Source organism: Podarcis muralis, chromosome 7 (genome assembly GCF_964188315.1).
Source record: "Podarcis muralis chromosome 7, rPodMur119.hap1.1, whole genome shotgun sequence".
Taxonomy (NCBI): domain Eukaryota; kingdom Metazoa; phylum Chordata; class Lepidosauria; order Squamata; family Lacertidae; genus Podarcis; species Podarcis muralis.
The window spans coordinates 27,128,740-27,156,148 of record NC_135661.1 but is presented as its reverse complement, the minus strand read 5'-3'; the positions used below and the strand labels follow the sequence as shown (position 1 = coordinate 27,156,148).

At 51.5% G+C, this 27,409-nt stretch overlaps 1 protein-coding gene across 11 annotated transcripts; it reads left to right on the top strand.

Annotated features, from left to right (window-relative positions):
• The first annotated feature begins 992 nt into the window (after positions 1–992).
• Positions 993–27,126, top strand: LOC114602367 (uncharacterized). 11 transcript variants are annotated; one of them, XM_077931432.1, is made up of 14 exons: positions 1,332–1,482; positions 4,111–4,213; positions 5,579–5,643; positions 6,091–6,184; positions 11,556–11,618; positions 13,359–13,491; positions 15,121–15,211; positions 16,811–16,934; positions 19,216–19,334; positions 21,175–21,237; positions 22,143–22,286; positions 23,438–23,535; positions 23,773–23,882; positions 25,755–27,010. In XM_077931432.1, the coding sequence occupies exons 4-14, from the start codon at positions 6,136–6,138 to the stop codon at positions 25,913–25,915; spliced, it is 1,155 nt and encodes a 384-aa protein (XP_077787558.1). In that variant the 5' UTR covers positions 1,332–1,482; positions 4,111–4,213; positions 5,579–5,643; positions 6,091–6,135; the 3' UTR covers positions 25,916–27,010. The 11 variants fall into 11 exon arrangements, with proteins under 11 accessions (XP_077787560.1, XP_077787563.1, XP_077787564.1 ...); XM_077931434.1 differs by lacking the exons at positions 1,332–1,482; positions 4,111–4,213 and adding an exon at positions 993–1,193; XM_077931438.1 differs by lacking the exon at positions 4,111–4,213 and having other exon boundaries at positions 1,329–1,482; positions 23,441–23,535.
• Positions 27,127–27,409: the final 283 nt, after the last annotated feature.

Sequence of the window (27,409 nt, the reverse complement as noted above, 5' to 3'; positions counted from 1 at the left end):
ACCCAGTGCCAGTGCTATTTGTCTAGAAAAAAAGAGGTGCTGGAACTCACTTGGAAATGTCCCCTTTGGTAAAACATGGACCCTCCTCAATACCCATCTCACAGAGTCAGTTCAGGAAGATTCCACCATCAATGGAATATTTGCTGAGAGATTAAGCAAGAATAATAGGGTGGCCAGGGCTTTTATTCAGCCAGAACTCAGTTCCGGCACCTCTCAGGTGGGCACCATTGCCATAATAAGAGAACAAGGGAGGTGTTTCAAGGTGAGTTCTGGCACCTCTTTTTCTTGAAAAACAGCACCACAGGGGGGCTCTCCCCTTGTCCTTGTCCTTCTCCCCATGAAGTTCACCCATCAGGACACTTCAGGCCTTTAAAGAGCCAGGCTTGGACCCAGCCTGAAAAGGGACAAAGTGATCAGTTTCACCCACTGTCTTGCCACTGTCTCCCTTAATCGCCTTTCCCCCATGGAGGGTATTTGCCACAAGCTGCTGGGTCCAGAGTGAACTTTCTTCTCAGGAGTGGTGGGATCCCCATCTCTTTCAAGAGGTCCAGGACCACTCCCCTCGTGCCAAGATGTGTTCAGCCACCTCTGAATTATGTATTCAGACAATCTTATATACTGCCCAATTGCAATCGTCTTTAAAGCCATACAAACGTCAGACAAGTTCGCTCTGGATCCTGTTAGGATGGTAGTTAATAACTCGAACCACACACACTTTTTTTTCATCTTTTTTTTTTTAACCCGAACTAAAACAAGTTTTCTTGCATTTGCTGAAAACCTTTCACAACATCATCCAAGTGACCTCTGTGAGCATTTCGATTTCAAATACTCTGATTGTTCCTACTTTTAGTTAAGGATTTTTATTTATCTTGCTTGCAGCCTTTATTGGGGGGTGGGGCCTTTTCGTGGAGGAAGGAACCTGGACAGCTCAGTTGGCTAGAGCCTGGTGCTGATCCTGCCAGGGTTGCATGTTCGATCCCCTGCAGGGGTTATACTAGATCCCTTCCAACTCTACAATTCTACGACTTGCTTGATTTACGCCTGGCAACGCCTGGGGTCCCTTCGTCCTGATGGGTCTCCTTTGAGTAAATTTAGCTGGCTGCAGCCCCCGTTTCCTCCTCCGCCTCCTCCTCCCCTTGCTTTAATCCTACGCAAGGCCGCTTATCCAGGCGGTCGCCGGGCAGGAGGACGAGGTAGGAGCCGCTGCTGCAGCTGGATCCGCCCGCTTCCCTCCTTCCTTCTTGCGCTCCTTGGGGAGGCCTCCGGGACCGGGGAAGGCGGCGGGCCCCGTGGGTGGGTAGGCGGGCAGGGGCTGCGGGGGGGGGGGGCTCGGCGGGGCCAGGAAGGCGGGGGAGGCGTCGCCCAGCCTCCCTCCCTCCTTTCCTTCCTTCCTCCCATCCGCCTGCGGAGCCGCAGAGCCGCCGCCTCCTGCCCGCCAGAAGGCGGGGCGAGAGCGCCTTGGCCGCGCAGGCAGGCAGGCAGGTAAGTACTTGGGTGGGTGGTTTTGGGCTGGGGGTCTCCCTCGTCCCTTCTCATTATGGCGACTTGGATGAGAGGTTGGGGGTGGCCTCCCCCTCCCCAGCAGGTGGAGGGAGGGGCCGGGGGGGCTTCGTCCAACAACAGCCCTGCGAGGTAGTCCCGCCTTCCTCTGGCCCGGCGTCCTGCAAGTGTAGGCGGGGGGGGGGGGTGGAGGAAGAAAGGGCGGGGTCCATCACGGCCAAGAGTGGAGACCTGGCGCAGCAACCCGGATGCGGGGCTCCCCTCTGGGCTTTGCAGCAAGGGTAGCTCAGGCCAGACAGGGGAAGGAGGGACCAGGGTCGTGGCTATGCCCCCTCCCACCATGGCATGCCTGCCAGGTTGCCTTGCCTCGCTGTAATCCTCTGGTCATGTGCAGAGTGCCGCCTCCTCCTCCTAAAAGGGATCAATCTTGCCGTCAGCCTGTCTGCATGCAACCCCCCCCAAAAAAAAATCGACCCCCACGGATCTGCAGGTGAGACCTGGGGAACCTTGGGAAGGGTTGCAGCCAGCAGAGGCCCTTAAAAGGAACAGAGGTGCTACTGGCCATGTGCAAAGTTCCTCCCCCTGTTGTATATTAGCAAAGGAGGGTCCAGTCATGTCCCTGATAACATGAAGTCAAAACCAAACCCAAAATGGCAGCTTGCTAAAAATCCTGGAGGGGCTGTAGAGGTCACCTAGTTTAAATCCACATCCCCACCCCCCACACCACGCTGCTCATTGCAGGAATTTGCAACTGCAGCAGTCCCTTGGGGGAGGCTGCCCATTCTACCCACAGCGAACGAGGGCCCACTGGCTTCAAAGGTAGCCTCAGTCTCTGCTCCACTATCAAATAATAGATCTTAGCTGCTCGGAGGTTATCTGCTCCCCTTCTCCCTTGGTTCTGGTCCTGCTTGCTGGAGTATCTGCAGGGGATTCCTCTGAGAGCAACTACACATCTCTTACAGTGGCTTTACAATGCTTCACAAGAACATCTTGCTAGAAGGACAAAATTCAAGCCGTTTGATCATTTTGGTTGAACAGTGTGTGTATCTGTGTGTGTGTGTGTGTGTGTTACGGTTGCATATCTTTTAATTAACTTCTAGGGTTGCCATGTTTCTTGCATGCTCTCCTTTGGATTCCAATGAGGGCCCTTGCTCATGTTCTGGGGGTCAGGAGGAAATGGGGTTATGATATAGGGGATTTGGCAAAGACTTTCCGAGCGCTGGAGGGACGCGGGTGGCGTTGTGGGTTAAACCACAGAGCCTAGGACTTGCCAATCAGAAGGTCGGCGGTTTGAATCCCTGCGACGGGGTGAGCTCCCGTTGCTCTGTCCCTGCTCCTGCCAACCTAGCAGTTCGAAAGCACAAAAGTGCAAGTAGATAAATAGGTACCACTCCGGCGGGAAGGTAAACGGCGTTTCCGTGTGCTGCTCTCGTTCGCCAGAAGCAGCTTAGTCATGCTGGCCACATGACCTGGAAGCTGTACGCCGGCTCCCTTGGGCAATAAAGAGAGATGAGCGCCGCAACCCCAGAGTCGGTCACGACTGGACCTAATGGTCAGGGGTCCCTTTACCTTTACCTTTCCGAGCGCTGGGTTAATTGATGGAGAAGTCGGGGCTGCAGTGAGCCTGCTGGGAATGGGTTGCAACTCTGCAACTGCAAATGTGTTCATGTTACTACACACACACACACCATGTGTTTCACATCTGCACAGCTTCATTACTGTCAGATTTGTTACCTGTTTTGTGTGCGCACCGGGGGATATTGACAAGATGGGGGGTGTCTTCACTCTTCCGACCTTGGGCAGAGATGAGCTTTGTGAACGCAGAGGGGAAACCTAGCGCTCAAAATGCAGCGAGTGCAGAATAAAGGGAAGTCTGGATGGAGCCACGATACAGAGAAATTGAGCAGGAGAAGCTCTACCCACCCTTTGTCTCCCTGAGAGGAAGCGCTTCACATTTGCAGTCTTACAGGGGAAAAAATATGAGGCACATAGGGAGAGTAGACCCCCACACATCAACCGGGCACATTCATATGCCCTTACTTGGGAAAAGTTGCATTCCTCTCTGGCTGCTATTTCCAGAAGGAATCCACAGTCTGCAAGCTCTCCACTGGGGAGTTTGTTTAAATTTAGGAATGAGCAGAGACTTTGCACAACCAGACCAAGCCTTGATGAAGGGGAGGTTGGCACCGCGCTAGAAGTTAGAGAGAGGTCAGGGGTCCCTTGTGAGTGCGCCTTCCATGTGCCTACCTCAAGTCAGGTATGTTTTATATAAAGCTTTGAACCACCTTCTGATTTTGTGTGGAGTGATTTCGTGTGGGGTTGTCTGTTGGCAGTAAATATCATCCTCACTTTTCTGTGTTAGGTCATAAGTTCAGCTCCTCTTCTTCCATTAAGGGGAACAAGAGTAGAATCTCTGTTCAGCTAGGCTGAAAAGCAAGACATGGCTAGAAATGGCCTAGGGCTATTCTAGGGACAAATGACAAATTGGCAAATCTCGGAGTCTTGATGGTGTTCATCTAAGTAGGGTTCTTAACACAATCCTCTTCATGTGTTTGTTGAAGTAAGCCCTAGTGAGTTTAGTGGGACTTACATCTATTTATTTTTTTGCAGGATTTCAGCCTAAAGAACTTGGATATGAACTTGCTCAAAATATTCCACCTCTTGCTAAAATCTTCCCCCTTAGCAGAGAACTGGAAGGCAGGCAGCTTAACATGTATATTTATTTATTTATTAAGTGTATCCAGGGGCAGGGGGAGGATCCAGGAAATTGCATTGTAATGTCCGTTTCAGGTAAATTGGTGGAAAGCATAATTAAAGACGAAATTGATCATGCACATAGAAGAACGAGTCTAGCTGAGAATGAATCAGCAAGGCTTCTGTAAAGGGAAGTTCTGCCTCAGCAACCTTTTAAGAGTTTGTGAAGAAGAGTCAGGGAGCACGTGGGTAAGGGGAATCCAGAAGATGTTGTATACGTCTTCTGACACCCAGCGTAGCATAGTGGTTAGAGTGTTGAGCTATGAACTTGGAGACTTGAGTTCAAATCCCCTCTCAGCTCCCTGGGTAAGCTTGGGCCATTCACCATTCCTTGGAGGAAACACGGGGTAGAAATGTAATAATAAGCACACTCAAAAACCTTTTGACAAAGAAACACTTCACCGAAAGCAAATTAAATCAAATGCATTTAACAGTCATAGGATAAGACAATAGGCCTTTTTTAGGAGTTAGTAACTAATTAAAGAACAGTAAGCAGAGGGTGGAGTAAATAAGTATTTCTTGCAAAGGAGGAAAGCAAAAAGTGGAGTCTGTCTGCCTGCATACTGAGGGAATCGGAGCTTGTTGTGACTCTCCCCAGAGGGTGCTGTGCAGTCGTGGCAAATAGCTTAGTGCAAACACTGTGCGACAGCTGCGGAAAAGGCTAATTCCATGCTGGGGATTATTAAGAAAGGGACTGAAAATAAAACTGTCAGTATCGTAATGCTCTTAGGCAAATCTTTGGTGCAGCAGCTGCATTTGGATCTCTTTCCCCACCCCCATTTCAAAAAAAGTAGAGTAGGAAAAGGCAGAGCAATCAAAAATATGTTGGGACTATGGAGGCAACTCCCCAAAGGAGTAAGGCTAAAGCTACCATTATTCCTGTTGAGACAACTTCCCCACCCACCCACCATAATACTAGAAGTTCAGGTCGCCCAGTGAAACTTGCCAGCCGGCAGATCTGAGCGAGATAAAAGAGAGCCGCTGTTCGCAGAGTGTGCAATTTTAACTTGTGGAATTTGCTTCGGCAAGAAGATGGCGGCAGGTTTAGAAAGGGGAATAGACACGTGGGGCAGTGGCTGTGTTGGTGGAGAGGAAGGCAAGCTGCCCATTGAGGCTGGCAGCAACTGGAAGCCACCCCATGCCTTTGTGCCATCCTCTGCTGGGTCACCCATCTTGCCACTCACCATGTTGGCAGCAGGAGGTGCAGGGAGACAGCACTGGGCTCCTTTGGGAGGAAGAGCCGGGTATAGATGTGATCAAGTGGAATGTTTGCCCAGTGTTGATCATGAGTTCACACGCCTTCTTTTCTCTCAATGCCCTCCAGATGTTTGGGACTGTAACTCCTGCAGTTTAGGAGTGGGGATTGCAGTTTAGAACGACAACTGGAAGGCAAATCTCTCTCTCTCTCTCTCTCTCTCTCTCTCTCTCTCTCTCTCACACACACACACACACACACCTTCCCTAAATCAGGGTTTTCCAAACTTGGGCCTCCAGCTGTCTTTGGACTACAAACCCCCATCACCCCTAGCTAGAAGGACCAGTGAAAGCCTTGCACAAGAGTTCTTTGGGGACCCTGTGGGGTATCTCTTGTTCCTGGGCTCGGGGAACTCTTACACAGAAGCATTTCCTCTTGCGCTGGCCCTGGGAGAGAGTTTTTTGGAGGAGCGTGCTCACCTGTCAGCACCGACAGGCTTTGCCAGGCGAACCTCCCTGAGAGAGCCGCAGAGATAACCCGGGCTTATGCAATGGGAAGGGTTTCTCCTCCAGCATCTCTGAAACCCACTTAGGTTATCATCACTAGGCAACCCCAGTAACTCGTAGCCTCTCTTCTTGCAGGTTGCCTTTTCAGGAGTCCATGAGAGCACAGCCCGGTAGCTGAAGATGACGGAAGTTCAGATTGACACCTCCCGCCTGCCTCCGGTGCAGGAAGGTAAGAGGCTAGGGGTTCACCTTGGGGTGTGTGTGTGTGTGTGTGTGTGTGTGTGTATAAATATATATTAGGAAACATGAAGTGAAGCTTCTCTGAGGGTGATAATCCCACTTTACTGATTTGCAGCTTGAAATGCGTGAAATTTCTAACCTTGAAAGGTGTGGGCTATTGTTGTTGTTATTTATTATTATTATTATTATTATTATTATTATTATTATTATTATTATTATTATTATTATTATTAGAATTTATATACCATCCTATACCTGGAAGTCTCAGGGTGGTTCACATAAAAAGACCACAGTATATAAAATAAAAATAAAAGCAATAACCTAATAATACCCCCCAAAAGAGCCACATTTTAAAAGGGTATGGGATGTTGATCAGGTCAACCAAAGGAACGTTTTTGCCTGGTGCCTAAAGGCGGACTTCCCTGGGGAAAGCATTCCACAGATGGGGAGCCACTGCAGGGTCCGGGTAGGTTCATATGGGAAGAGGTGGGCCTTGAGGTATTGCAGTTGCATTTTTAAGAGCAAAACCACAGCTTTGCCCAGTCGCCATCATGGCAAGGCAGGGACTTCTGGAAAGCCGACTTGCAGAGCCCAGCCAACAGTCTGCCTCAGAACTTGGAAGCTCCATTCTTAAGGGTAATGTACAGTGGTGCCTCGCAAGACGAAATTAATTCGTTCTGCGAGTTTTGTCGTCTTGTGATTTTTTTCGTCTTGCGAAGCACGGTGTCGGAAAAGTTTTGGAAAAGCTTCAAAAATCACCAAAGTCTTCAAAAACCTCAAAAAAGGCTACCACACCGCGTGCTATGAGTTGCTCCTCGAAGTCAAGTCGCAACTGTATTAACGGTTTTAAGAAAAAGGAAACAAACTTGCAAGACGTTTCCGTCTTGCGAAGCAAGCCCATAGGGAAAATCGTCTTGCGAAGCAGCTCAAAAAACAAAAAACCCTTTCGTCTTGCGAGTTTTCCGTCTTGCGAGGCATTCGTCTTGCGAGGTACCACTGTATATGCTGCTCTTCTACAAAAAAGAGAAATGTACAAAATAATCATCAAAACAGATCAGCTTATAAGAAGTAAATAAGGAGGCCAGATACAGGATAAAGGAAGTCTTTTATTTGGTTTTTTGTATTGTTGTATGTTATGCTTATTGTATGTTATGTTCACGTTTAATGAGGGTGGGTTTCTGTATTGGGGGGTGGGAGGTTTATGTTATGTTGTAAATAAAATTTCTAATAAAAATTAAAAACAAATAAACAGAGCAGGTGTGGTGCAAGCCCCCAAATGCCACCAGGTGCTGAGATACGCGGCGTGCCAAACAGCCACAAGCTCGCCCGCTTAGAGATGTGTGCCAGTTTCCATCTCCTTGCTTCTGCTGTGGGAGCAAAGGCCCAGGAAACCCACTTGCCCTCTGGAGTCTGCCATGGTCTCCAATTGATGGCTGGCAACTGTATGATACCTGGAGGCAGAGCCCCCTTTAAAAAAAGAGAGAAAAAGTCCAGAAGGGAGAGGGTCATGAAAGACATCTCCTTTCCCTTGCTTGCTTTCATTCCTCCTGCCTCTAATTAGACAGGGAGGAGAGAGCAAAATCCTGTCCCTGGCATGCGGCTGCTTGCTCAGTGTACTGGGAGATTTGCTTCAAACTTCAAAGTTCAGTACAGAGTTCAGTACAGTGGTACCTCGGGTTACAGATGCTTCAGGTTACAGACGCTTCAGGTTACAGACTCCGCTAACCCAGAAATAGTACCTTGGGTTAAGAACTTTGCTTCAGGATGAGAACAGAAATAGTGCTCTGGCAGCACAGCGGCAGTGGGAGGCCCCATTAGCTAAAGTGGTACCTCAGGTAAAGAACAGTTTCAGGTTAAGAACGGACCTCCAGAACGAATTAGGTTCTTAACGAGAGGTATCACTGTACACAGATCCAGTGGCTGCAGAATGATGGCCCCAGGTGGTATTTGGAAAGGTGGCTCAAGCTGTGGAAGGGCGTCCAAATCTAATGCCAGTCCCTTAAAAATATATATATATAAAATCCCCTCCCTGTGGCCCAGTTAACCAGGGTAGTCTTCCCCAGCCTGGTGCCCTTCAGGTGTATTGGACCAGGGGCAGCTGCTACACCTTGCCCTGCCAAGATCTCCTCTAGAATTGTGTGAGGATGACGATTGTGAAGGCCTCAGAAAGCACCTGCCAAGATGGGCGTAGCTAAGGCCTCTGAGAGAAGCTTGCTTTCCCCCCCTCCCAGCACTGCAGTGTTGGGGAGGGGCGCATTTTTTCCGCCACTGAGATTTGATTCCGGGCCAGTAATTATAATGCGTGACATGTCCCTTATTCACCTTGTAATGCGATACGGAGAGGGACGGGGAAAGGATTAAATGAATGTAATTTGGGAAGGAGGAGGAAAGCGATGCCAGCTGGAAATGAGGTCGTGAGGCTGAGTGGAGAGCCATTCGGGGAAGCAAAGCTCAGAGTGGCGGGGTTTCCACTGACCTGTGGCCGCTTGACCATTCAGCTGCCTCTGGGAAGAGATTCTTCAGGGCCTCTCTGCTAAAAGAACAGCAACTTCCGGGCACCCCTGGGTCGCTTCCACAGGGCAGCTGGTTGTGGCCTCAGTGCTGCTCACACAGGCAGGCAGATATTATTATTATTTTTACAATAGCCACACCAAAGTGCCCCACCACCACCTTTAACCCAGAGTTCTGTTTTCCGTGGTGGTTTTTTTTTACTTCTCACACGTTCTGCAGAAGATGCAAGTCCACATTAAATGGAACCAGAATAACATCCGGTGGCAATGAGTTCCACAGGTTGCCTTTGAAGGAGTATTTCCTCTCACAACTCCAATTCCAGCCTGTTGTTGAATTCTAATTGATCATTGTTCTAGTTGCTGACTTCCAATTCTAATCCGTTCTTTCAGTGGTACGGAAAAAGGAATACAGTGGTACCTCGGGTTAAGAACTTAATTCGTTCCGGAGGTCCGTTCTTAACCTGAAACTGTTCTTAACCTGAGGTACCACTTTAGCTAATGGGGCCTCCCGCTGCTGCCGTGCAACTGCTGCACAATTTCTGTTCTCATCCTGAAGCAAAATTCTTAACCAGAGGTACTATTTCTGGGTTCGCGGAGTCTGTAACCTGAAGCGCCTGTAACCTGAGGTACCACTGTACAGATTTCAGGCAGCCCCCTCCCCCAAAATGGTACCACTTGAGCCCTTGACTTCCTTACTCGCTTGGAGGTTCCCTTCAAGTGGCGATTCCTGGAGTTGGGGGAGAAGGGCCCTATTCATCATGATGCAAGGACAATAAACTTGAAGAATGGTTTTGTTGTTTCATATTTTTTTTTTCTGTCTCTCCCCCCCCCCCCCCGGTGCTCCGCAGAAAAAAGATGCTGAGTGGGGGCTAACTTCCCTAGACTGGGTGTGTCTGACTTCTCATTTTTTGGAAGCAGAAGCTGTGTTTTTGCGCAGCACAAATGTGACCCCCACCGGGCTCTGTGACAAGGCTGGCTGGCACTCTTGAGCAAACGAGAGCTTTGCCAGGCACAAGAAGGCCTGGCGTGCCCAACATGGTCCTTTGTTGCCACCTTGGAAAAGGTTTTCCCTTGCAATGGGCAAACTTTATTTGCCGCCCTTTGGTTGAAGTGTGGTTGAGGCCTAAATGGCTTATTTGGGGGGGGGGTCACATCGTAAAGACTCTCCATGGCTGGCATTTGCCATGGCACCCGGTTTAGGCTCAGAGGTGCGGCCTTCCCTGCTTGCTCCCCTCCCTTTTTCTCTTTGTCTTGCGTAAACGGTGCCTGTAGACAGAGATCTTTCAACACCTTGTTAAGCTGTGCTGACTTGTCGGCCAAGTAGCTGTGGAATGGCTGGGTGGGCAGGGACTGGGTGTGGAACTTTGGACACACCCAGATTCTGGCAGGGCTCCTGCAAAGCGGCGCCTGCTGCCTTGGGCAGGCTGGCTGCCTTTTTGCCAAGGGAGCGCAGCTCACAGTCACCTCAGTGCTGCCGCCGCTGCCACCTCTTCCTCCTCCTGTTAGGAAGGCAGAATGGAAGTCCTGGAGGCAGCACTGATGCTCTGTGGGGTTACAAGTATTTGGCAGCAACTACACAAAACATGAGGGATGCGGGTGGCGCTGCAGGTTAAACCACAGAGCCTAGGGCTTGCCGATCAGAAGGTCGGCGGTTCGAATCCCCGTGACGGGGTGAGCTCCTGTTGCTCGGTCCCTGCTCCTGCCAACCTAGCAGTTCGAAAGCACATCAAAGTGCAGGTATATAAATAGGTACTGCTCCAGTGGGAAGGTAAACGGCGTTTCCATGCACTGCTCTGGTTCACCAGAAGCGGCTTAGTCATGCTGGCCACATGACCCGGAAGCTGTACGCCGGCTCCCTTGGCCAATAAAGCAAGATGAGCGCCGCAACCCCAGAGTCGGCCACGACTGGACCTAATGGTCAGGGGTCCCTTTACCTTTAAAGGTAAAGGTACCCCTGCCCGTACGGGCCAGTCTTGCCAGACTCTAGGGTTGTGTGCCCATCTCGCTCTATAGGCCGGGGGCCAGTGCTGTCCGCAGACACTTCCAGGTCACGTGGCCAGCGTGACAAGCTGCATCTGGTGAGCCAGCGCAGCACACGGAACGCCGTTTACCTTCCCGCTAGTAAGCGGTCCCTATTTATCTACTTGGACCCGGGGGTGCTTTCGAACTGCTAGGTTGGCAGGCGCTGGGACCGAGCAACGGGAGCGCACCCCGCCGCGGGGATTCAAACCACCGACCTTTCGATTCAAACCACCGACCTTTCGATCGGCAAGTCCTAGGCGCTGAGGCTTTAACCCACAGCGCCACCCGCGTCCCTCCCTTTACCTTTACCTTTACACAAAACATTCCTCCTCCAAATGCTGTTTCGGATGGCTGTGAGCTTCCTCGGTCCAAAACACAGCAGCCAGAGGACTGGCTGGCTGGCTGGCTATCCAGTCGCAACTATCTTAAAACAGATGCCCTGGTGGCTGGTTTGTCTTCAGGCCCAATTAAAAGTTCTGCTTGCATTTGTGTTTAGAGCGCTATAAACAATTTAGGCCCCAAACATTTGAAAGTCCCTCTACATCCATACCGGCCTTCTTCGGTGTTGAGATTTGCTGAGATGCACCTCCTTAATCTGGCCTATTTTGCTGGATTTGCATTTCTCTGTTTCCATTTTGAATGGCTCCCCCCCCCCCCCCCCATTTGATAATTGCAAAGGCCTTCCCTGTTTACGTAGCTGCAATGGTTGGAACTCAACCTGCTACTTTGTGGTGTGATGGATGGGTAAGAAAACTTGCAGATAAATGAAAATATTGGCAGAACTGGGCTCTGCTGTTGTTTAATTGTGTGTTCTCTTTCCCCCTGCAGTTTGCCGAGATTTTGCGGTCCTGGAAGATGGCGCTTTGGCTTACAGCCTTCAAGAGCAAGAGAGTAAGAGCTGATGGAACTCTTCCTACTCCTCTTTCTTGGGGCAAAGGCTCAGAGCAAGCCCAGCCTTGCCTTCCCTGGCCAGTGTTTTGGAATTTCTTGGGGTCTTTTTCTACCTGGTCTGGCTGGGCCCCTGGCTTCAGCATTCAACAACAACAACTTTATTATTTGTACCATTCCTACCTGGCTGAGTTTCTCCAGGCACTCTGGGCAGCTTACGGGATACAGTGGTACCTCAGGTTACATATGCTTCAGGTCATACTCCGCTAACCCAGAAATAGTACCTCAGGTTAAGAACTTTGCTTCAGGATGAGAACAGAAATCGCGTGGCAGCGGCGCAGCAGCAGCGGGAGGCCCCATTAGCTAAAGTGGTGCTTCAGGTTAAGAACAGTTTCAGGTTAAGAATGGACCTCCAGAACAAATTAAGTACGTAACCAGAGGTACGACTGTATATAAAAACGTAGTAAAATATCAAGCATTAAAACCTCCCTGATACAGGGCTGCCTTCAGGTGCCTTCTAAAAGTTTTGTAGTTCTTTATCTCCTTGACGCCTGAAGGGAGGGTGTTCCACAGGGAGGGTGCCACTACTAAGAAGGCCCTCTGCCTTTAGCATTGGAGTATTAACCCCCCCTCAAAACCCCCCGCATCCACTGCATCCACTTAGAGGCCTTCAGACGATCCCTGGAAATAGGTCCGTCCTTCATGCTCAAGGCATCCTTTGGAAGCGCATTTAGTTTTCCTAGTACGGGGTGCCTGTTGGAGCCAGAGTTTTTACGGCCTTTTTTTTAGTTAATTAAATGGAGCCTAGTGCTTCAGTGAATCAACCTTGCAGATTTTAACGAGGAACAGGCTTGACAGGCACCACTCTCTCCAGGGACACTCTCAAGGTTGACTCCTTTTGGCGGCCCTTTGGAAGGGGACGCTTCCTCCTGCAACCCAGATGGGCCGCCTTGCCCACCCCAGCCTGTCTTGGCTGCCACAGCGGGTGCCCATGAATCATTCCGCGACGTCATTCCCCGCTGCAGTGACGCACACGGTCCAGGCAGAGGACACTTCTCCCACCTCCCCCGGTGCCACCCCCTTCGCCACCCACACCCTGTCAGCGGGACTGATGGATGGCAGCTAAGATCAAGCCTGCCAGGGGTGGTGGGAGCAGCTGGCTGGCCAGCCAAGCAGCTCTTGTCTATGGCACCCAGGGGTGGTGAGTTAGGGTGGCAGGCTGAAGAGGAAAGAGCCTTCCTTCTCCGTCTCTCCTCACCAAGCACCCTTGAGAGGGCAAGAAAGTGTCAACAGCTACTGCCCAGCAGACAGGATCTGGAAGAGATCCAGTCAGATGAGCAGCTTGGCATCACGCCACCTGTTTGGGCTGCTACCTCAGAGTCCTATTGATCCACCTTCGCAGTCTTCCTTTCCCCCTTCTGCCCAGTGTCTGGAGAGGCAGCCTGAGGTGTGTTGCCCCCCGAAAGTGCGTCGCTTGAAGCAGGATCACACATGCCCTGCAGCAGCTCCTTTGCGTTGGGCCATGCCTCCTCCGTGGCAGCCATTTTGCGACTGGCGCCCCCACCACTCTCTCAAAATCCGGCCTACACGGACCGGCGGCAGCTCTCCAGTGTTCCAGACAAGGGAGTCTTTATTCCCAGCCATACCTGGAGATGCCCTTGAAGGCGAGGAAGGGAGGAGAGAGGAGGACATAAGAGGCCTCTCCATTCCAGCCCACGCAGTGAAGTTTCCATCTCTTTGCAGTTGAGCAGCATTACACTTCCAACATTCAGAAGAACCAGCTGGTCCAGAAGGACATCCGAATTGCCAAGAAACTTCAGGACCTGGAGGAGGAAGCCAGGAGGAAGCACCAGCTCTCTGAGCAGCAGAAGGAACTGTAGGTTTGCTTTGGAGTCCCAACTTTATTGCAGGGCGGCGGTGTCTCTTGCTTTGGGCGGGAGAGAGAGTTATGGTGATGCTTATGGGAAGGCATCCTAGTGGGATGGACAAGGCCTAGTCTTGGTTCTGCTGTGGCTGCCATCTTCCAGTGTTTCCCGAGCTTAGGTCTACAGCTGTTTTTGAACTACAGTTCCCATTGGTCCTGCTAGCTAGGGATGATGGGAGTTGTAGTCCAAAAATAGCTGGAGACCCACATTTGTGTAGACCGAGGGTGGATGAGCATGGATTGGATGTGGGGAAAGTGGGGCAGACTACTTCTGAAAGGACTCTTTTCCAAGCCTCTTTTTATTCATTGTATTCGCTTCTTAAATTTCTATACAGCCCTACACCCCAGGGTCACAGGGCGGTTTACAATATAAAAACACAAAAATACACAACATAGTGAAAATAAAAGCAATGCCCTCCCAAGTTTAAAAGGCCATAGGTTGTTTAATTAGCCAAAGGCCTGGGAGAAAAGAAATGTTTTTGCCTGGTGCCTAATGGTATGTAATGAAGGTACCAGGCAAACCTCCCTGGGGAGAACATTCCACAAGCGGGGAGCCACCACAGAAAAGGCCTGCTCACATGCTGGCACCTCCAGACCACTCAGGGAGTGGCACAAGAAGAAACGTCGCAGATTATGATCTCTAGGTCTGAGTCCCAGAGGTGGTCCTTGAGGTATTGCAGTCCTGAGCTGTTTGGGGCTTTATAGGTCAAAACCAGCACGTTGAATTGTGCCTGGAATTGGATTGGCAAGCAGTGGAGTTGAGCCAGAGTTGGCGTTATATGCTCAAACCGTCTTGCTCTGGAGTGAACAAATTGGCTGCTGAATTATGCATTGGCTGAAGTGCCCAAACCATCTTCAGAGGCAGCCCCGCATATGATGTGTTGCAGCAATCTAACCTAAAGGTTATCAGAGCATAGATGGCAGAAGTTGGGCTATCCCTGCCCAGATTAGATCAAGCTGTCCTTTGAGGCTGAAAGGGACGTAAACTGAGGTTTGTTTCCCCCCCTCTGCAACTCCAGTTATAATCTGAGCTGCAGAAGAATTTGGGGCTCTTTTTTGCAGGGAGGCAAGCCTTACAAGCCCACAGAGCTTGTGTCTGACCTTGCTTGTGGCGAGCTTTGCACCTGCAGTGCAAGCAGACAGAGCATACTGAACATGTTGAGGTCTAAAGTGTGCACCTGGTGCAGATGTGTATGCTAGAGGCAATGGATGACTTTTCTCTGTAGTTCCCCAGGTGCCTTTGTAAGGTTCCTGTACTCTTGAGGTCAGATTAACATCTGACAGGAGGCAGTGGCGTAGCGTGGGGGGTGCAGGGGGGGCCGGCCGCACCGGGCGCAACATCTGGGGTTAGGGCAAATCCACAGGTTAGGGGGCGCAAATCCACGGGTTAGGGGGCGCAAATCCACGGGTTAGGGGGCGCAAATTACTTGCCTTGCCCCGGGTGCTGACAACCCACGCTACGCCACTGACAGGAGGCCCTCTGAATTTCCTGCTCTGTCCCTCTCTTGTGCATCTGGACAGAGGCTTCCTGCTTCACTAATTGCCTCTTCCTTCCTTCTCTCCTGCCCGCATCACACGCAGGGAAGATCGGGACTCCGAAATCGCCCGTGCAATCCAGGAAGACATTCGGAGGGAGGTGGAGGAGAGTTGCCAGAGGAAGGAGAAGGACCAGGTAACAGGAACACCTGGAGCCAGGTGGCAGGCTCCCTCCCTTCCTTTGGCCCCCTCTCGGCAGGAACAGGACAGGGTGGGCTGCCTAGCAGGTCCTTTCGAAAGGCAGATTATTTTTAGTTGGCTCTAGCACACCCTGCAGTAATTTGACTCTGGGTCCGATCACCCCCTGCCCAAGTTAAGTGGGGGGAGTAATGATGGACTGACATCGTTGCATATCCTCATTGCAAACAAATCAGAATGTTTTCAGGGGGTAAAAGGTAAAGGGACCCCTGACCATTAGGTCTAGTCATGAATGACTCTGGGGTTGCAGCGCTTATGTCGCTTTACTGGCCAAGGGAGCCAGCGTACAGTTTTTCCGGGTCATGTGGCCAGCATGACTAAGCCACTTCTGGCAAACCAGAGCAGCACATGGAAACACCGTAGAACAGTGTAAATGTTTCCTCCAGGGCAGGACTGGAAAGAGAGATTTATCTGGTGGCAGATGAACCAATGGCTGCTATCTTAAGGATGTTTCCAGTGTGCATTGTTGGCTGACTTAGGCTGGGTTCTTGCACCTCCTTGTTCCTCCACTCGCTGGTCAGTGGGAAGCTGGCTGTTCACTGTGGAGCATTGTGGAAACCCACTTAAACGAGAGTTTCGCCTTTGCAAAAACCTCTTCCTGCTCCCTGCCATTAGTGGCCAAGGGCAGCTTGGCCGCAAACCGCTTTGAGGGCGACGTTTTAATATGTAGAACAGGCTGTTCGGTTCCAAATAGGATTAGCCTGGAAAGAGCAGTTTGGTGGAGCTGCTGCTTGTCTGGCTAATGGAACAAAAGCAAGAGATCAAAGCTGGCGGGGTCACCTGAGGTGACAGAGATCCCTGGAAGAGGCTCTGCCTGCCTTCTAAGAACAGCAGTCCCAAATCTGGACTTTCCTCAGCCCCTTCTCCCTCACAAGGGATTGAAAGCCCTCTGCCCATTTCCACAGTTCCTCTGGAACAAAAGCTTCCCCAAGAGAATATCCTCTTCTAAACCTATTTCCTTATCAGGCAGACAGAACGAAAAAGAAAATTGGCATCTCCACTCCATGGTTTCAGCCGATCAGAATTACGTATAAAATTACATTTTTTTATGGCTGGCTTAACGTTGGCTTGAAAACAACCTAAGGAACTTTGAAAAAGATGAAGGCTTGAGTGGAGGGATGGTGCCCAGGTCCAGAACAGCATTTCACCCTCTGGTTTAAAAATGTTCTCCAGAAGATAAAAGCAGGCACAATATTCCAGCTTTGGGCAGGAGACGGCTGCAGTGCAGAGTTCGCAGCAACTCCTGTCATCTCATTGAGTGAGGCTCCCTGTCAATACCATCAACAAGCCTTGCTTCCACAAGAACCATTGGGAGGAGTGCACTTTAAGGCTGCTTTCCAGTAGCTCCTTTGCAAGGGGGGTGGGGTGGGAAATAAGGCCACAGAGGCACAATTAGTACCCCAGGTTTCCATTGTCTTCGTTCTCTGCCAGCTGAATGGGAGACAGAAAGCACCACGAAGTAGTGGCAGGGTGAAGCCTGGCTCTGGAATTCCATTTCCATCCCCTCTCAGTGGGTTTTTTCCTCTCCTCCACACAGGAAATAGCCAAGCAGCTTCAGGACTTGGAGGAGGAGAACCTGCAGAAGAAACAGCAGTTGTGGCTCAGGAGCTCAAGTGCGACACAGCGAGAAGGAGGAGAAGGTATCCGGAGCTGGAGGAGGGGTGAGGGTTGCTCCAGAGAGGAGGGGCTTCTCTGGGGCCCTCCGGGGGCCGCAAACCAGACACGCAGGGCCTCCCAAATTTCGTCTGACTGCAACTTGCGTCCTCAGCCGGAGTGCAGGTGGCACAAGTCTCATGAGGGCATCCCAACACGCATGGGACCAAAGACGGCACCTACTTTGGGTGCCTCTGTTGCCTGGCCATGTTGCCTGGAGTTGTAGTCCCACCAGCATCCGGAAAGCAGCTGGTTGGGAAAGGCTGGTGCACAGTTAGCGCCCGGCTCTCAGGGATATCTCTGGGACCATTTGGATCCCTTCCAGTCGGGATTCAGGCCTCATCATGGGACTGAAACTGCCTTGGTCGCACTGGTTGATGATCTCCGGCGGGCTAGGGACAAAGGTGAGAGCTGTTTCCTAGTTCTGCTGGATCTCTCAGCGGCGTTTGATACCATCGACCATAGCATCCTTCTGGACCGTCTTGAGGGGCTAGGAGCTGGGGGAACTGTTATACAGTGGTTCCGCTCCTTCCTCCTGGGCCGTGTTCAGAAAGTGGTGGTGGGGGATGAGTGTTCAGACCCCTGGGCTCTCACTTGTGGGGTGCCTCAGGGTTCTGTCCTCTCCCCCATGCTTTTCAACATTTACATGCAGCCGCTGGGAGAGATCATCAGGAGGTTTGGGCTGGGTGTTCATCAGTATGCGGATGATACCCAGCTCTACCTCTCTTTTAAATCAGAACCAGTGAAGGCGGTGAAGGTCCTGTGTGAGTGTCTGGAGGCGGTTGGAGGATGGATGGCGGCTAACAGATTGAGGTTGAATCCTGACAAGACAGAAGTACTGTTTTTGGGGGACAGGAGGCGGGCAGGTGTGGAGGATTCCCTGGTCCTGAATGGGGTAACTGTGCCCCTGAAGGACCAGGTGCGCAGCCTGGGAGTCATTTTGGACTCACAGCTGTCCATGGAGGCACAGGTCAAATCCGTGTCCAGGGCAGCTGTTTACCAGCTCCATCTGGTACGTAGGCTGAGACCCTATCTGCCTGCGGACTGTCTCGCCAGAGTGGTACATGCTCTGGTTATCTCCCGCTTGGACTACTGCAATGCACTCTACGTGGGGCTACCTTTGAAGGTGACTCGGAAACTACAACTAATCCAGAATGCGGCAGCTAGACTGGTGACTGGGAGCGGCCGCCGAGACCATATAACACCGGTCTTGAAAGACTTGCATTGGCTCCCAGTACGTTTCCGGGCACAATTCAAAGTGTTGGTGCTGACCTTTAAAGCCCTAAACGGCCTCGGTCCAGTATACCTGAAGGAGCGTCTCCACCCCCATCATTCTGCCCGGACGCTGAGGTCCAGCGCCGAGGGCCTTCTGGCGGTTCCCTCATTGCGAGAAGCAAAGCTACAGGGAACCAGGCAGAGGGCCTTCTCGGTAGTGGCGCCCACCCTGTGGAACGCCCTTCCAGCAGATGTCAAAGTGATAAATAACTACCTGACATTCAAGAGACATCTTAAGGCAGCCCTGTTCAGGGAAGTTTTTAACATGTGATATTTTATTGTATTTTTGGTTTTTATGGAAGCCGCCCAGAGTGGCTGCGGAGGCCCAGCCAGATGGGCGGGGTATAAATAATAAATTATTATTATTATTATTATGGGCCGAGGCTTTGGCGTTACACCGCCTTGCGACTGGGAAATCTTGGCACCGTTTTCATGTGGCAGATTTCCAAGCACGAAAGCGCTGGAAGTATATCTGAAGGAGCGTCTCCACCCCTATCGTTCTACCCAGACACAGAGGGCCTTCTGGCGGTTCCCTCACTGAGAGAAGCCAAGTTACAGGGAACCAGGCAGAGGGCCTTCTCGGTAGTGGCACCCTCCCTGTGGAACGTACTCCCACCAGATGTCAAAGAGAACAACAACTACCAGACTTTTAGAAGACTTCTGAAGGCAGCCCTGTTTAGGGAAGCTTTTAATGTTTGATGTATTAAGGTATTTTAATATTTTGTTGGAAGCCGCCCAGAGTGACTGGGGAAGCCCAGCCAGATGGGCAGGGTATAAATAATAAATTATTATTATTATTATTAATGGACTTTCAGAAGGGGACCAGGCCAGCCTCAGCTGGGTGGTCCTGTTTCTCCCCTTGGCCTTCATCTGCCAGCAGAGGGGCAACCTCCCGCAATGAGCTCCCAGCTCGCTTAACCAGCAGCACATGCAGAGCTACTCCTTCATTGTCCTTCCCCACGACTCCATTTTTCACGTTTGTCTTCCTGTCTCTCTCTCTCTCTCTGTCTTCAGATGACTCCCTCGGGCCCCTAAACTGGGTGATGGCGGAACTTGAACTCCAGAACCAGCAGCAGCTCCAGCAAGATGAAGAACTAGCCCGGGAGCTGCAAGCTGAGGAAGTGGCTTGCCTGGTGAGCGCCCATCTTGGTCTCCTCTTCCTCCTCCTCTGGGCCAGGAACTAAGGTTTGGGTGGCAGCAGTAGCTGGAGGCGGGGGGCACTTTCTTGCCTGTTACAAACTGGGCCTGTCAAATAAAGAGAGCATGTGAAGGTTTTAAGGTTGCACATCTGGAGGTGGGTTTGTGACAACTGCCCAATACCTTGAAGGTTGTAAATCTCATGCTTGGACGTGTTGGCCCCAGGAGCATTGGGGGAAGGTCCTTGGAAGCCAAATACAGACTGGCATGAAATGGTTGAAATCCTGAATCTCCCAGGGCAGTGTTCTCCAAAGCAGGAGAAGTACCAGTTTCCTGCACTTGAGAACTTTCTGCTCACAGTGGCTTCCTCTTGTCAGGATTCAGTTTCAGTCACTTGGCCCTCATCCAGCACCCCTGCAGTGGGCTCTGGTGACAAGGGAGGGAGAGCCGAGTGTCATCAGCATTCCAGATCCCCAGCTGACCTCCCTCCAGTTGACTTCTAATAGACTCATAGAACTGTAGAGTCGGAAGGGACCCCCGAGAGCCATCTAGTCCAACCATCTGCAATGCAGAAATCTCGGCATGTGGTCCCCCATCCAATTTGAAACCATACCGGACCCTGCTTAGCTTTGCAAATGTGCTAGCGGTTTTATTGCTGCACCACTAGAGGGATGCTGTTAAAGAGGGCAGAGGATAAGGTGGGCCCCATGGGCCCCCGAAACACCAGTGCCAAAGTGTGTGTTTGTATGTGTATAGATGGTCTGAGCATATTACACCGATCCTGGTCCAACTGCACTGGCTACCGATTAGTTTCCGGGCCCAATTCAAAGTGCTGGTTTTGACCTATAAAGCCTTAAATGGCTCAGGACCACAATACCTCAAGGACCGCCTCTTTCCATATGATCCTACAAAGGCCCTGAGATAATCTTCTGAGGCCCTCCTTCGTGTGCCGCCTCCTTAAGAGCTCTGGAGGATGGTAACACAAAAACAGGCCTTCTCTGCAGTGGCTCCCCATCTGTGGAACGCTCTCCCCAGGGAGGTCCGCCTGGCGCCTTCATTATACACCTTTAGGCACCAGGCAAAAACATTCCTTCTCAACCAGGCCTTTGGATGACCTGATCAACATCCCATACCCTTTTAAAATGTGGCTCTTTGGGGTGGGGTATTATTGGGTTATTGCTTTTATTTTAATTTTATATACTGTGGTCTTTTTATGTGAACCGCCCTGAGACCTCCGGGTATAGGATGGTATATAAATTCAAAATGATAATAATAATAAATAACAACAACAATAACCCACACTTTTCAAGATTAGAAATTTCACGCATTTCAAGCTGCAAATTAGTAAAGTGGGATTATCACCCTCAGAGAAGCTTCACTTCAATAAATAATAATAAATAATCATAATAGATAAAGGAAGCTGTACAAAAGGCAACCGCACCGCCTGGGAAGGTGCTTTGTACTGAGCCAGGCACCACTGAATCCTGACTGGCAGCAGCTGCCCAGCAAATGGCCTGAGGCAGCGTTTATATATTCCTGTATATTCCTGCATGAATCAGAATTACAAGGGCGCCTCAGAAAAGGAGCAGGTGTTATTTTGCCTTCCCGGAGTGAGAATCGAGCTTGCAGCTCCTGCCTTGGGAGAGCAGGGCTCATCCTCTGTATTGGAAATGCCTTGTGAAAGAAAGAAAGAAAGAAAGAAAGAAAGAAAGAAAGAAAGAAAGAAAGAAAGAAAGAAAGAAAGAAAAAGAAAAGGATTTGTGGTGTGGACAGAGCTCCTCCTCTTCCATCTTCTCTGTACCGCCTTGTTTTATTAGCTTTTTCACTCTCATGCAGAAAGCCAGGAAGAACCGGGAACGCCACAATGACTACAGGGCAGCCCAGGTGGCTCAGGATGAGGTAAGGAGCTGATCGCTGGTCTCTTCGCTCGGCTTGGCTCAGCGGGGCTTTGGGGTTTGTGGGGGGGTCGCAGCTGTAGGCTTGCCCACTGGTGAAGAGGGTGGCATCAAAGCAGCTCTGGCGTGACGGCCCAGCCCAGCTCCAACAGCATCCAAGGATGAAAGCAACTCTCTCGCTTCCCTCCATAAACAGCCACGCTCCCTCCTTCAAACTGGACCATGACTGGCTGGCTCGCAGTTGAGGCCACAGCGCTGCCAAGCCAGCTGCTCTCACCATGGGCATCAGAGCGAGGGTTTGCTGCTGGGGGGCTCCTTGCCCACTGCCCCACCTTCCTCTGAGTGTGAAGCAGTGTCCCAAGAGCCAGTTTGTCCTCCCCCCAGTGCCTTGTAAGCTGCTCAGGCCCTGCTCCACCGACCTCTTCCCTCCCTCCCACCTTCAGTCCTTTTGTGGGTCCTTTTGCCTGTAGACGCCTGCTTTGGGGGCGGGGGGCTCCCTTCGGCCCGCTCTGCGCCCATTCAGAAGAGCCCCAAGACCTCCCTGTTTGTCTGGGCCTTTTTGGTTCAGGGTTGAGCCAGGAAAGACTGGAGTGTGGTAGGTGCTTTTGGACCTGGAGTGTGGGCTGTCGAGTTACGAATGCCTCAACTCTCCTCTGTGGACCCTGAAAGACTTCGAATCCTCTCATCTGGAGCAGAAACCGCCCAAGGCCACTTTGTTAGGTTGCAGCCTGGAGCTAAGCAACCAAAGGGCTTGTGGGAGTGGAACACAGCTGGGTGGTTGGGGGGCACCATTTGGAAAGCCTCACAAGGCCAACGTCACTGGGCTCCCGAGACAGAAATACCTTCAATGAGAGATATTGACTTGCCTTTTTAAAAAAGGTCTTTCTCCCTCCCCTCTCCTCCTCACAGGAGATTGCCCGCTATATGCAGGACCAGGAACTAAAAGCTCAATGGAGATCTCCCAGAAGGGTCAAGGCCATGACAGGGGCAGGGGCAAGGGGCAAGGGCGCCACCATGGAGGAGGCAGCCCCCAGCAGCAGCCCCAGCCAAGAGGTAAGTGACCCAGCTGGGTGTGGGTGTGTAGCAGAAGTCGCCTCTGCATGGACCCAGCAGCTTGGAGCTGGCCATGGCACCTTCCTCATGCATAGCAAATCTTGACGTGAGGGTGCTCCTAATGACAGGTTCTATGCCAGGGGTCAGCAAACTTACCGCACCTCGGGCCGGTGTCTCCAGCGATGATCGCGCGGCCGGCCAGAGGGTGGGGGAGCGCGTGCCCATACGCGTGCGCACACGCTATTTCTGGCACGCTTCCGGGTCGGAGGAGCACCGGAAATAGATTGTGCACATGTGCACGGGCCTCCTCCGACCTGGATGTGCACCAGAAATAACGCATGCGCACAAGCTATTACTGGTGCTTCTCCAACTCGGAAGTGGGCAGCCGCGCAGCGCTGGTAAGAGCAGGTGGCAGCAGCGGGCATTGCTGCGGGCCGGATAAAGGAGTCCCTTGGGCCTGATCTGGCCTGCGGACCTTAGTTTGGGGACCCCTGTTCTGTGCCCTATGACAATACAGTGGTACCTCAGGTTAAGTACTTAATTCATTCTGGAGGTCCATTCTTAACCTGAAACTGTTCTTAACCTGAAGCACCACTTTATCTAATGGGGACTCCCGCTGTTGCTGCGCTGCCGGAGCACGATTTCTGTTCTCATCCTGAAGCAAAGTTCTTAACCCGAAACACTATTTCTGGGTTAGTGGAGTCTGTAACCTGAAGCGTATGTAACCTAAAGCGTATGTAACCCGAGGTACCGCTGTACGGCAAAACCAAACTTTTGACCAGCACAGTGACTTTGGCTCTAGACGAGTTTCTTTTTTCTTGCTTATGCTCCACTTTGCTTATCATGCCACCTGGACTCGAAAGCGGCTTTGCTGTTTGGCGACGTTTCAGCTGGCCTTTGGCATTTTCCAAAATGAAAATTGCCATTTGCCCCTGAGCCCATGACTTCTCCCCTTCCTCAGCTTGGCTTACTATGAGCAAAGCTTATTTGTGGGCTATGCGGAGAGTTGGGAAATAAGCACCATGGGGGGGTGGTGGTGGCCCCAGCATCCCTGCAGTTCACACCCAGCTCCGAAAGAGAGCAGCTAGTCCCTTGGCAGGCAGAACGGTTCAGTGTCTGTCTTACGTGGCGCCGTGTTGCTTTCTTGCCAGAAGGAGGCGCAAGAGAGCTGCGGAGCCACATCGCCAACCGGACTCTGGTCCTCGGACAGCTCAGAGGTGCCCACCCATGGAGGCCAGCCGGACATCAGGTCAGTGCTGCTCAGATGGTAACTTTGCAAAGATCCCTTATGAATTTAATTATAGAAATGGTTATTAAATTCTGCTCTCTCTCTCTCTTTTAAAAATTCACTTCCGGGACCCATTTATTGTCTTCATTAGAAACCAGATTTCCAGAGAGATGGAGGGCAGGGTGGGAGGGAACGCAAATTGCTGCCAGGGCAACTGGAGGGGAAACGAACTTGTGAGTGTCCTGTCCTTTCTTGCAGGTTGTCCCTCAGGCCACAGCTGTGCCGGAATATCGCAGAGGACCTGGACCCAACCTTCAGGGCCCAGAGGGTGGAGGCCCCTGCTGGAATGGTTGCCCTTTGCTCCAGAGGTGGGTAATGCAGCTGGTTCTTCTGGGATTGCAAGCCGTTTCCCAGGGCTGACTGTGGACGGGGGTGTCCCTTTGACCTCAGGTACACACGGGGACGCGGGTGGGACGCGGGTGGTACTGTGGGTTAAACCACAGAGCCTAGGGCTTGCTGATCAGAAGGTCGGCGGTTCGAATCCCCACGACGGGGTGAGCTCCTGTTGCTCGGTCCCTGCTCCTGCCAACCTAGCAGTTCAAAAGCACATCAAAGTGCAAGTAGATAAATAGGTACCGCTCCGGCGGGAAGGTAAACGGCGTTTCCATGCGCTGCTCTGGTTTGCCAGAAGCGGCTTAGTCATGCTGGCCACATGACCCGGAAGCTGTACGCTGGCTCCCTTGGCCAATAAAGCGAGATGAGCGCCGCAACCCCAGAGTCGGCCACGACTGGACCTAATGGTCAGGGGTCCCTTTACCTTTACGCACAAGAGTGGCCACCAGGGGGCAAGCAGGTGTTGGTGAGGGCTTCGAACATTTGCTTGGGCACCATCTTTTAAGTGGGCAACAGCGTAGCAGCCCCTCCTTCCCTCCCCAGCGGCCTCTCTCTGTCCTCTATGTTCGTTTTGAAGTGCTTATGGTAGTGTAGTCAGGGTGCGCATTCAGTTGTGTTACGTTTGTTCTCTGATCTGTCTTATGTTAATGAAAGATGTTAAATATATCCTTTTTCATAAACAAAGCAGCCACAGTTCTGATCGGTCCAGATCCGGCAGTGAGATCCAATTCCACATTCAGGTGCTCCATAAAGGGCAAACACTAAAAAATAACATTTAATACTTGTCCTTCAATTCCATGGCTAGATGTTACAACGTGGTTTTCCAGCCCTGTTTACCCTCCGCAACGAAAGGCTGGGGCCATTTGCATGCCAGTCAGAATCTTAGAGTTATAGGGACACTGAGGGCAATCTAGTCCAACCCCCTGCAATGCAGGAATCTTTTGCCCACTGTGAGGCTCGAACCCACGACCTGAGATGAAGAGTCCCATGATCTACTGACTGAGCTGTCCCAGCTGCAGTTGATGGGGAGGGGTAGCCCCAAGGCCCAAGCAGAGCAGGGAAAAACTCATCACTGAAACCCTGGTGAGCCGCTGCTGCCAACCAGAGTAGGCGGCACTGAGCTGCATGGACCAGTAGCCTGAGTTAGTGTCTAAGGCAGCAGCTTCCCCTGTTCCCATCCCTCCCCGACTGCACCCGGAAGGCTGGAAGTTGCTGCTGATTCCTATCATTCTGTTTGTCATCCCCGCGTCAACACTTGCCCCCTCCAAAAAAGCCCTCTTTGGCTCCCATGAATGATCCCAAGATTATCAGTGGTGATAATTACCAAAAGGCTTTGCAACGAGATGCGAGTGCTTCCTGTGCAAGAGGAAGGTGCTCACAGCCTGCTCCACTGGGTGCTTGGCACCCCAGCACCACCATGTCCGTGTGCCTGGTTGCCTTGGGGAGGGTTCTTGTCCTATCTTCCCCCTTATCTCAGCCGGTAGAGCAGGAGACCCTTAATCTCTGGGTCATGGGTTCCAGCCGCAGCAGATCCCTTCTCCCTGTGCTGCAAAGGGAGGAAGCTTCTTCTCCTACAGCTGTCTTGGGTATAACACAACTGCCTCATCAGCACAGCAGGGAACAGACTTGTGAGCACCCTCCTCCAGTCTGCTGCCGTCCACATGTTACTAGACTACAAATCCCATCATCCCTGAGCACTGGCCGTGCTAGCTGAGGCTGATGGGCATTGTAGTCCAAAGCAGCTGGCTCGCTTGGGATGTGGGGATGCTGCTGCTGGTGATGCCATTACAGACAGATCTCTCTCTCTCCTCTCCTCTCCTCTCCTCTCCTCCGTCCAACCACTTTAGCCGCTGCTGCCCCAGGAGGACACTCAGTCCCTGCGGGCAGCTTCTTCGACTACCCAGATGAGCTCGGCGAACCGGCCTTTGTGTCCCCGACAAAACGACAGCCAGAGAAGGTAGGCCGGCAGAAACCCAGGGAGAAGAAGGAAGGCTGCAAGCAACAGTGACGCATCAGCTCCCAGCAGAGCGGCTGCTCCGCCCAGCCCTTGCCACAACCCTCTGGCCTCTTTGCCACCTCTGCCCATACCTGCAGTTGCTCGGGGGGGGGGGGGGCAGGATTTGCTATAACAAGTCTGAGGCCAACGATGCAAAAGGCTGCCATTTCCCCCCACCCTTTGCAAAGAACGTCAATGTCCGCACAACTGCTGCATCCTCGTAGCTAAACGCGGCAGTCCCAGAAGGCTGCTGTCCCTTTTCTCCGGGACCAAAACATTTTAGCCATCTTGACTCGCTCGTGTGACCTTTTTGCCCTGGTTGGGAAGAAGATGGCTTTGCCAGGCAAGGTCTGCCAGTTGTCAAGAGGTAGAACAGCGGGTGCTCTGCAGACAGGCAAAGCCCTGCCCTTGGACTCCTTTGTGGGAAGATGCTCTTTTGCTGAGGGGGTACAGTTTTGCTGCAGCGAAAAACGGGGCAGCAGCTATTGGACGGTTGCGAGACTGGAAACGTCCTCCAAGAGGCTTGAAAGGATAAACCAAGAGCCCTGGATCAGACCCATCTAGTCCAAAATCGTGTCTTCATAGGAGCCAACTAGATGCCTTGTCTAGGGAGCTAGCTAGGACAACATTCATTTTAAGCCTGCAACTGGTATTCAGGGGCATTGAGGTTGCTTCCTCCTCCATGAACTTGTCTTATAAAGCCATCCAAGTTGGTGATTTGTCATCGCCGCATATTCCGGGAGCTCAGCTTCACCCCACCAGCTTTTTTCTCCTTGTACTGCATGACAAGTGGGTTCTGAGTGACCCCACTAGGCTTTGGAGGAGATCAGGCATTTCCAGGGGATCCTAAAATGAGGCTCTTTGATAAGAGGGAGAATATATTACCTTCTCGGGCTCTTTGCATTTCTGCAGCATTGGACACGGTGTGCAATATAAACGGGCAAGGAGCAAGAGCACGAAACGCTTTCGAAGTAGAATTGGAAAAGGTCTTCCGCAAACACCCACCCCCTACTTATTGCCAGGAATGGATCTCGCACTGCAAGGAGTGCAGTTTGAAATTGGTGCTAAATGTGCTAGGCTTAATCTTAAATATATATAATAATCCCATGTGTATGTGTGTTTTAATGTACTAGGACCGTGAGCAGGATCTGTGCCCAGGGTGGCTGGTGCCGCTCAGCAGTTCTGCTAGCAAGAGTCTTGCTGAAGAAAAAGCTTCCTTGTGACGATTTTGTGCATTTTCTGTGGGGGCGGGAGTGGTGTGTGTTCAGGAAATGAGCCCTTGCTCGAAAGCTGGTTCTTGCGCACTTTCTGGCGGCTTACGTAAACTTTTCCCACCTGAAGGGTGCAAACCCGTTCACCTGGACCACATCTTCTGGGATTTGAGAAGGCTCCGCAGGGAAAATCCTACAGGTTTGAAGGCCCTGCTCCCATTTGCTTCTTTCCTAGGTAAGCTGTATTTTCGAGTGTTTCCTTAGTTAAAGAATAGGGGAATCTCTAGAACTCTGT

What these genes read in the sequence shown, in the direction of transcription:
- LOC114602367 (XM_077931437.1), top strand. Translation starts at nt 6,136, where the DNA reads ATGACGGAAGTTCAGATTGACACCTCCCGCCTGCCTCCGGTGCAGGAA. An exon ending in CAGCCTTCAAGAGCAAGAGA is followed by an intron (nt 11,619 to 13,358) that starts GTAAGAGCTGAT and finishes ATCTCTTTGCAG; the next exon opens with TTGAGCAGCATTACACTTCC. An exon ending in GGAGGCCAGCCGGACATCAG is followed by an intron (nt 23,536 to 23,772) that starts GTCAGTGCTGCT and finishes CCTTTCTTGCAG; the next exon opens with GTTGTCCCTCAGGCCACAGC.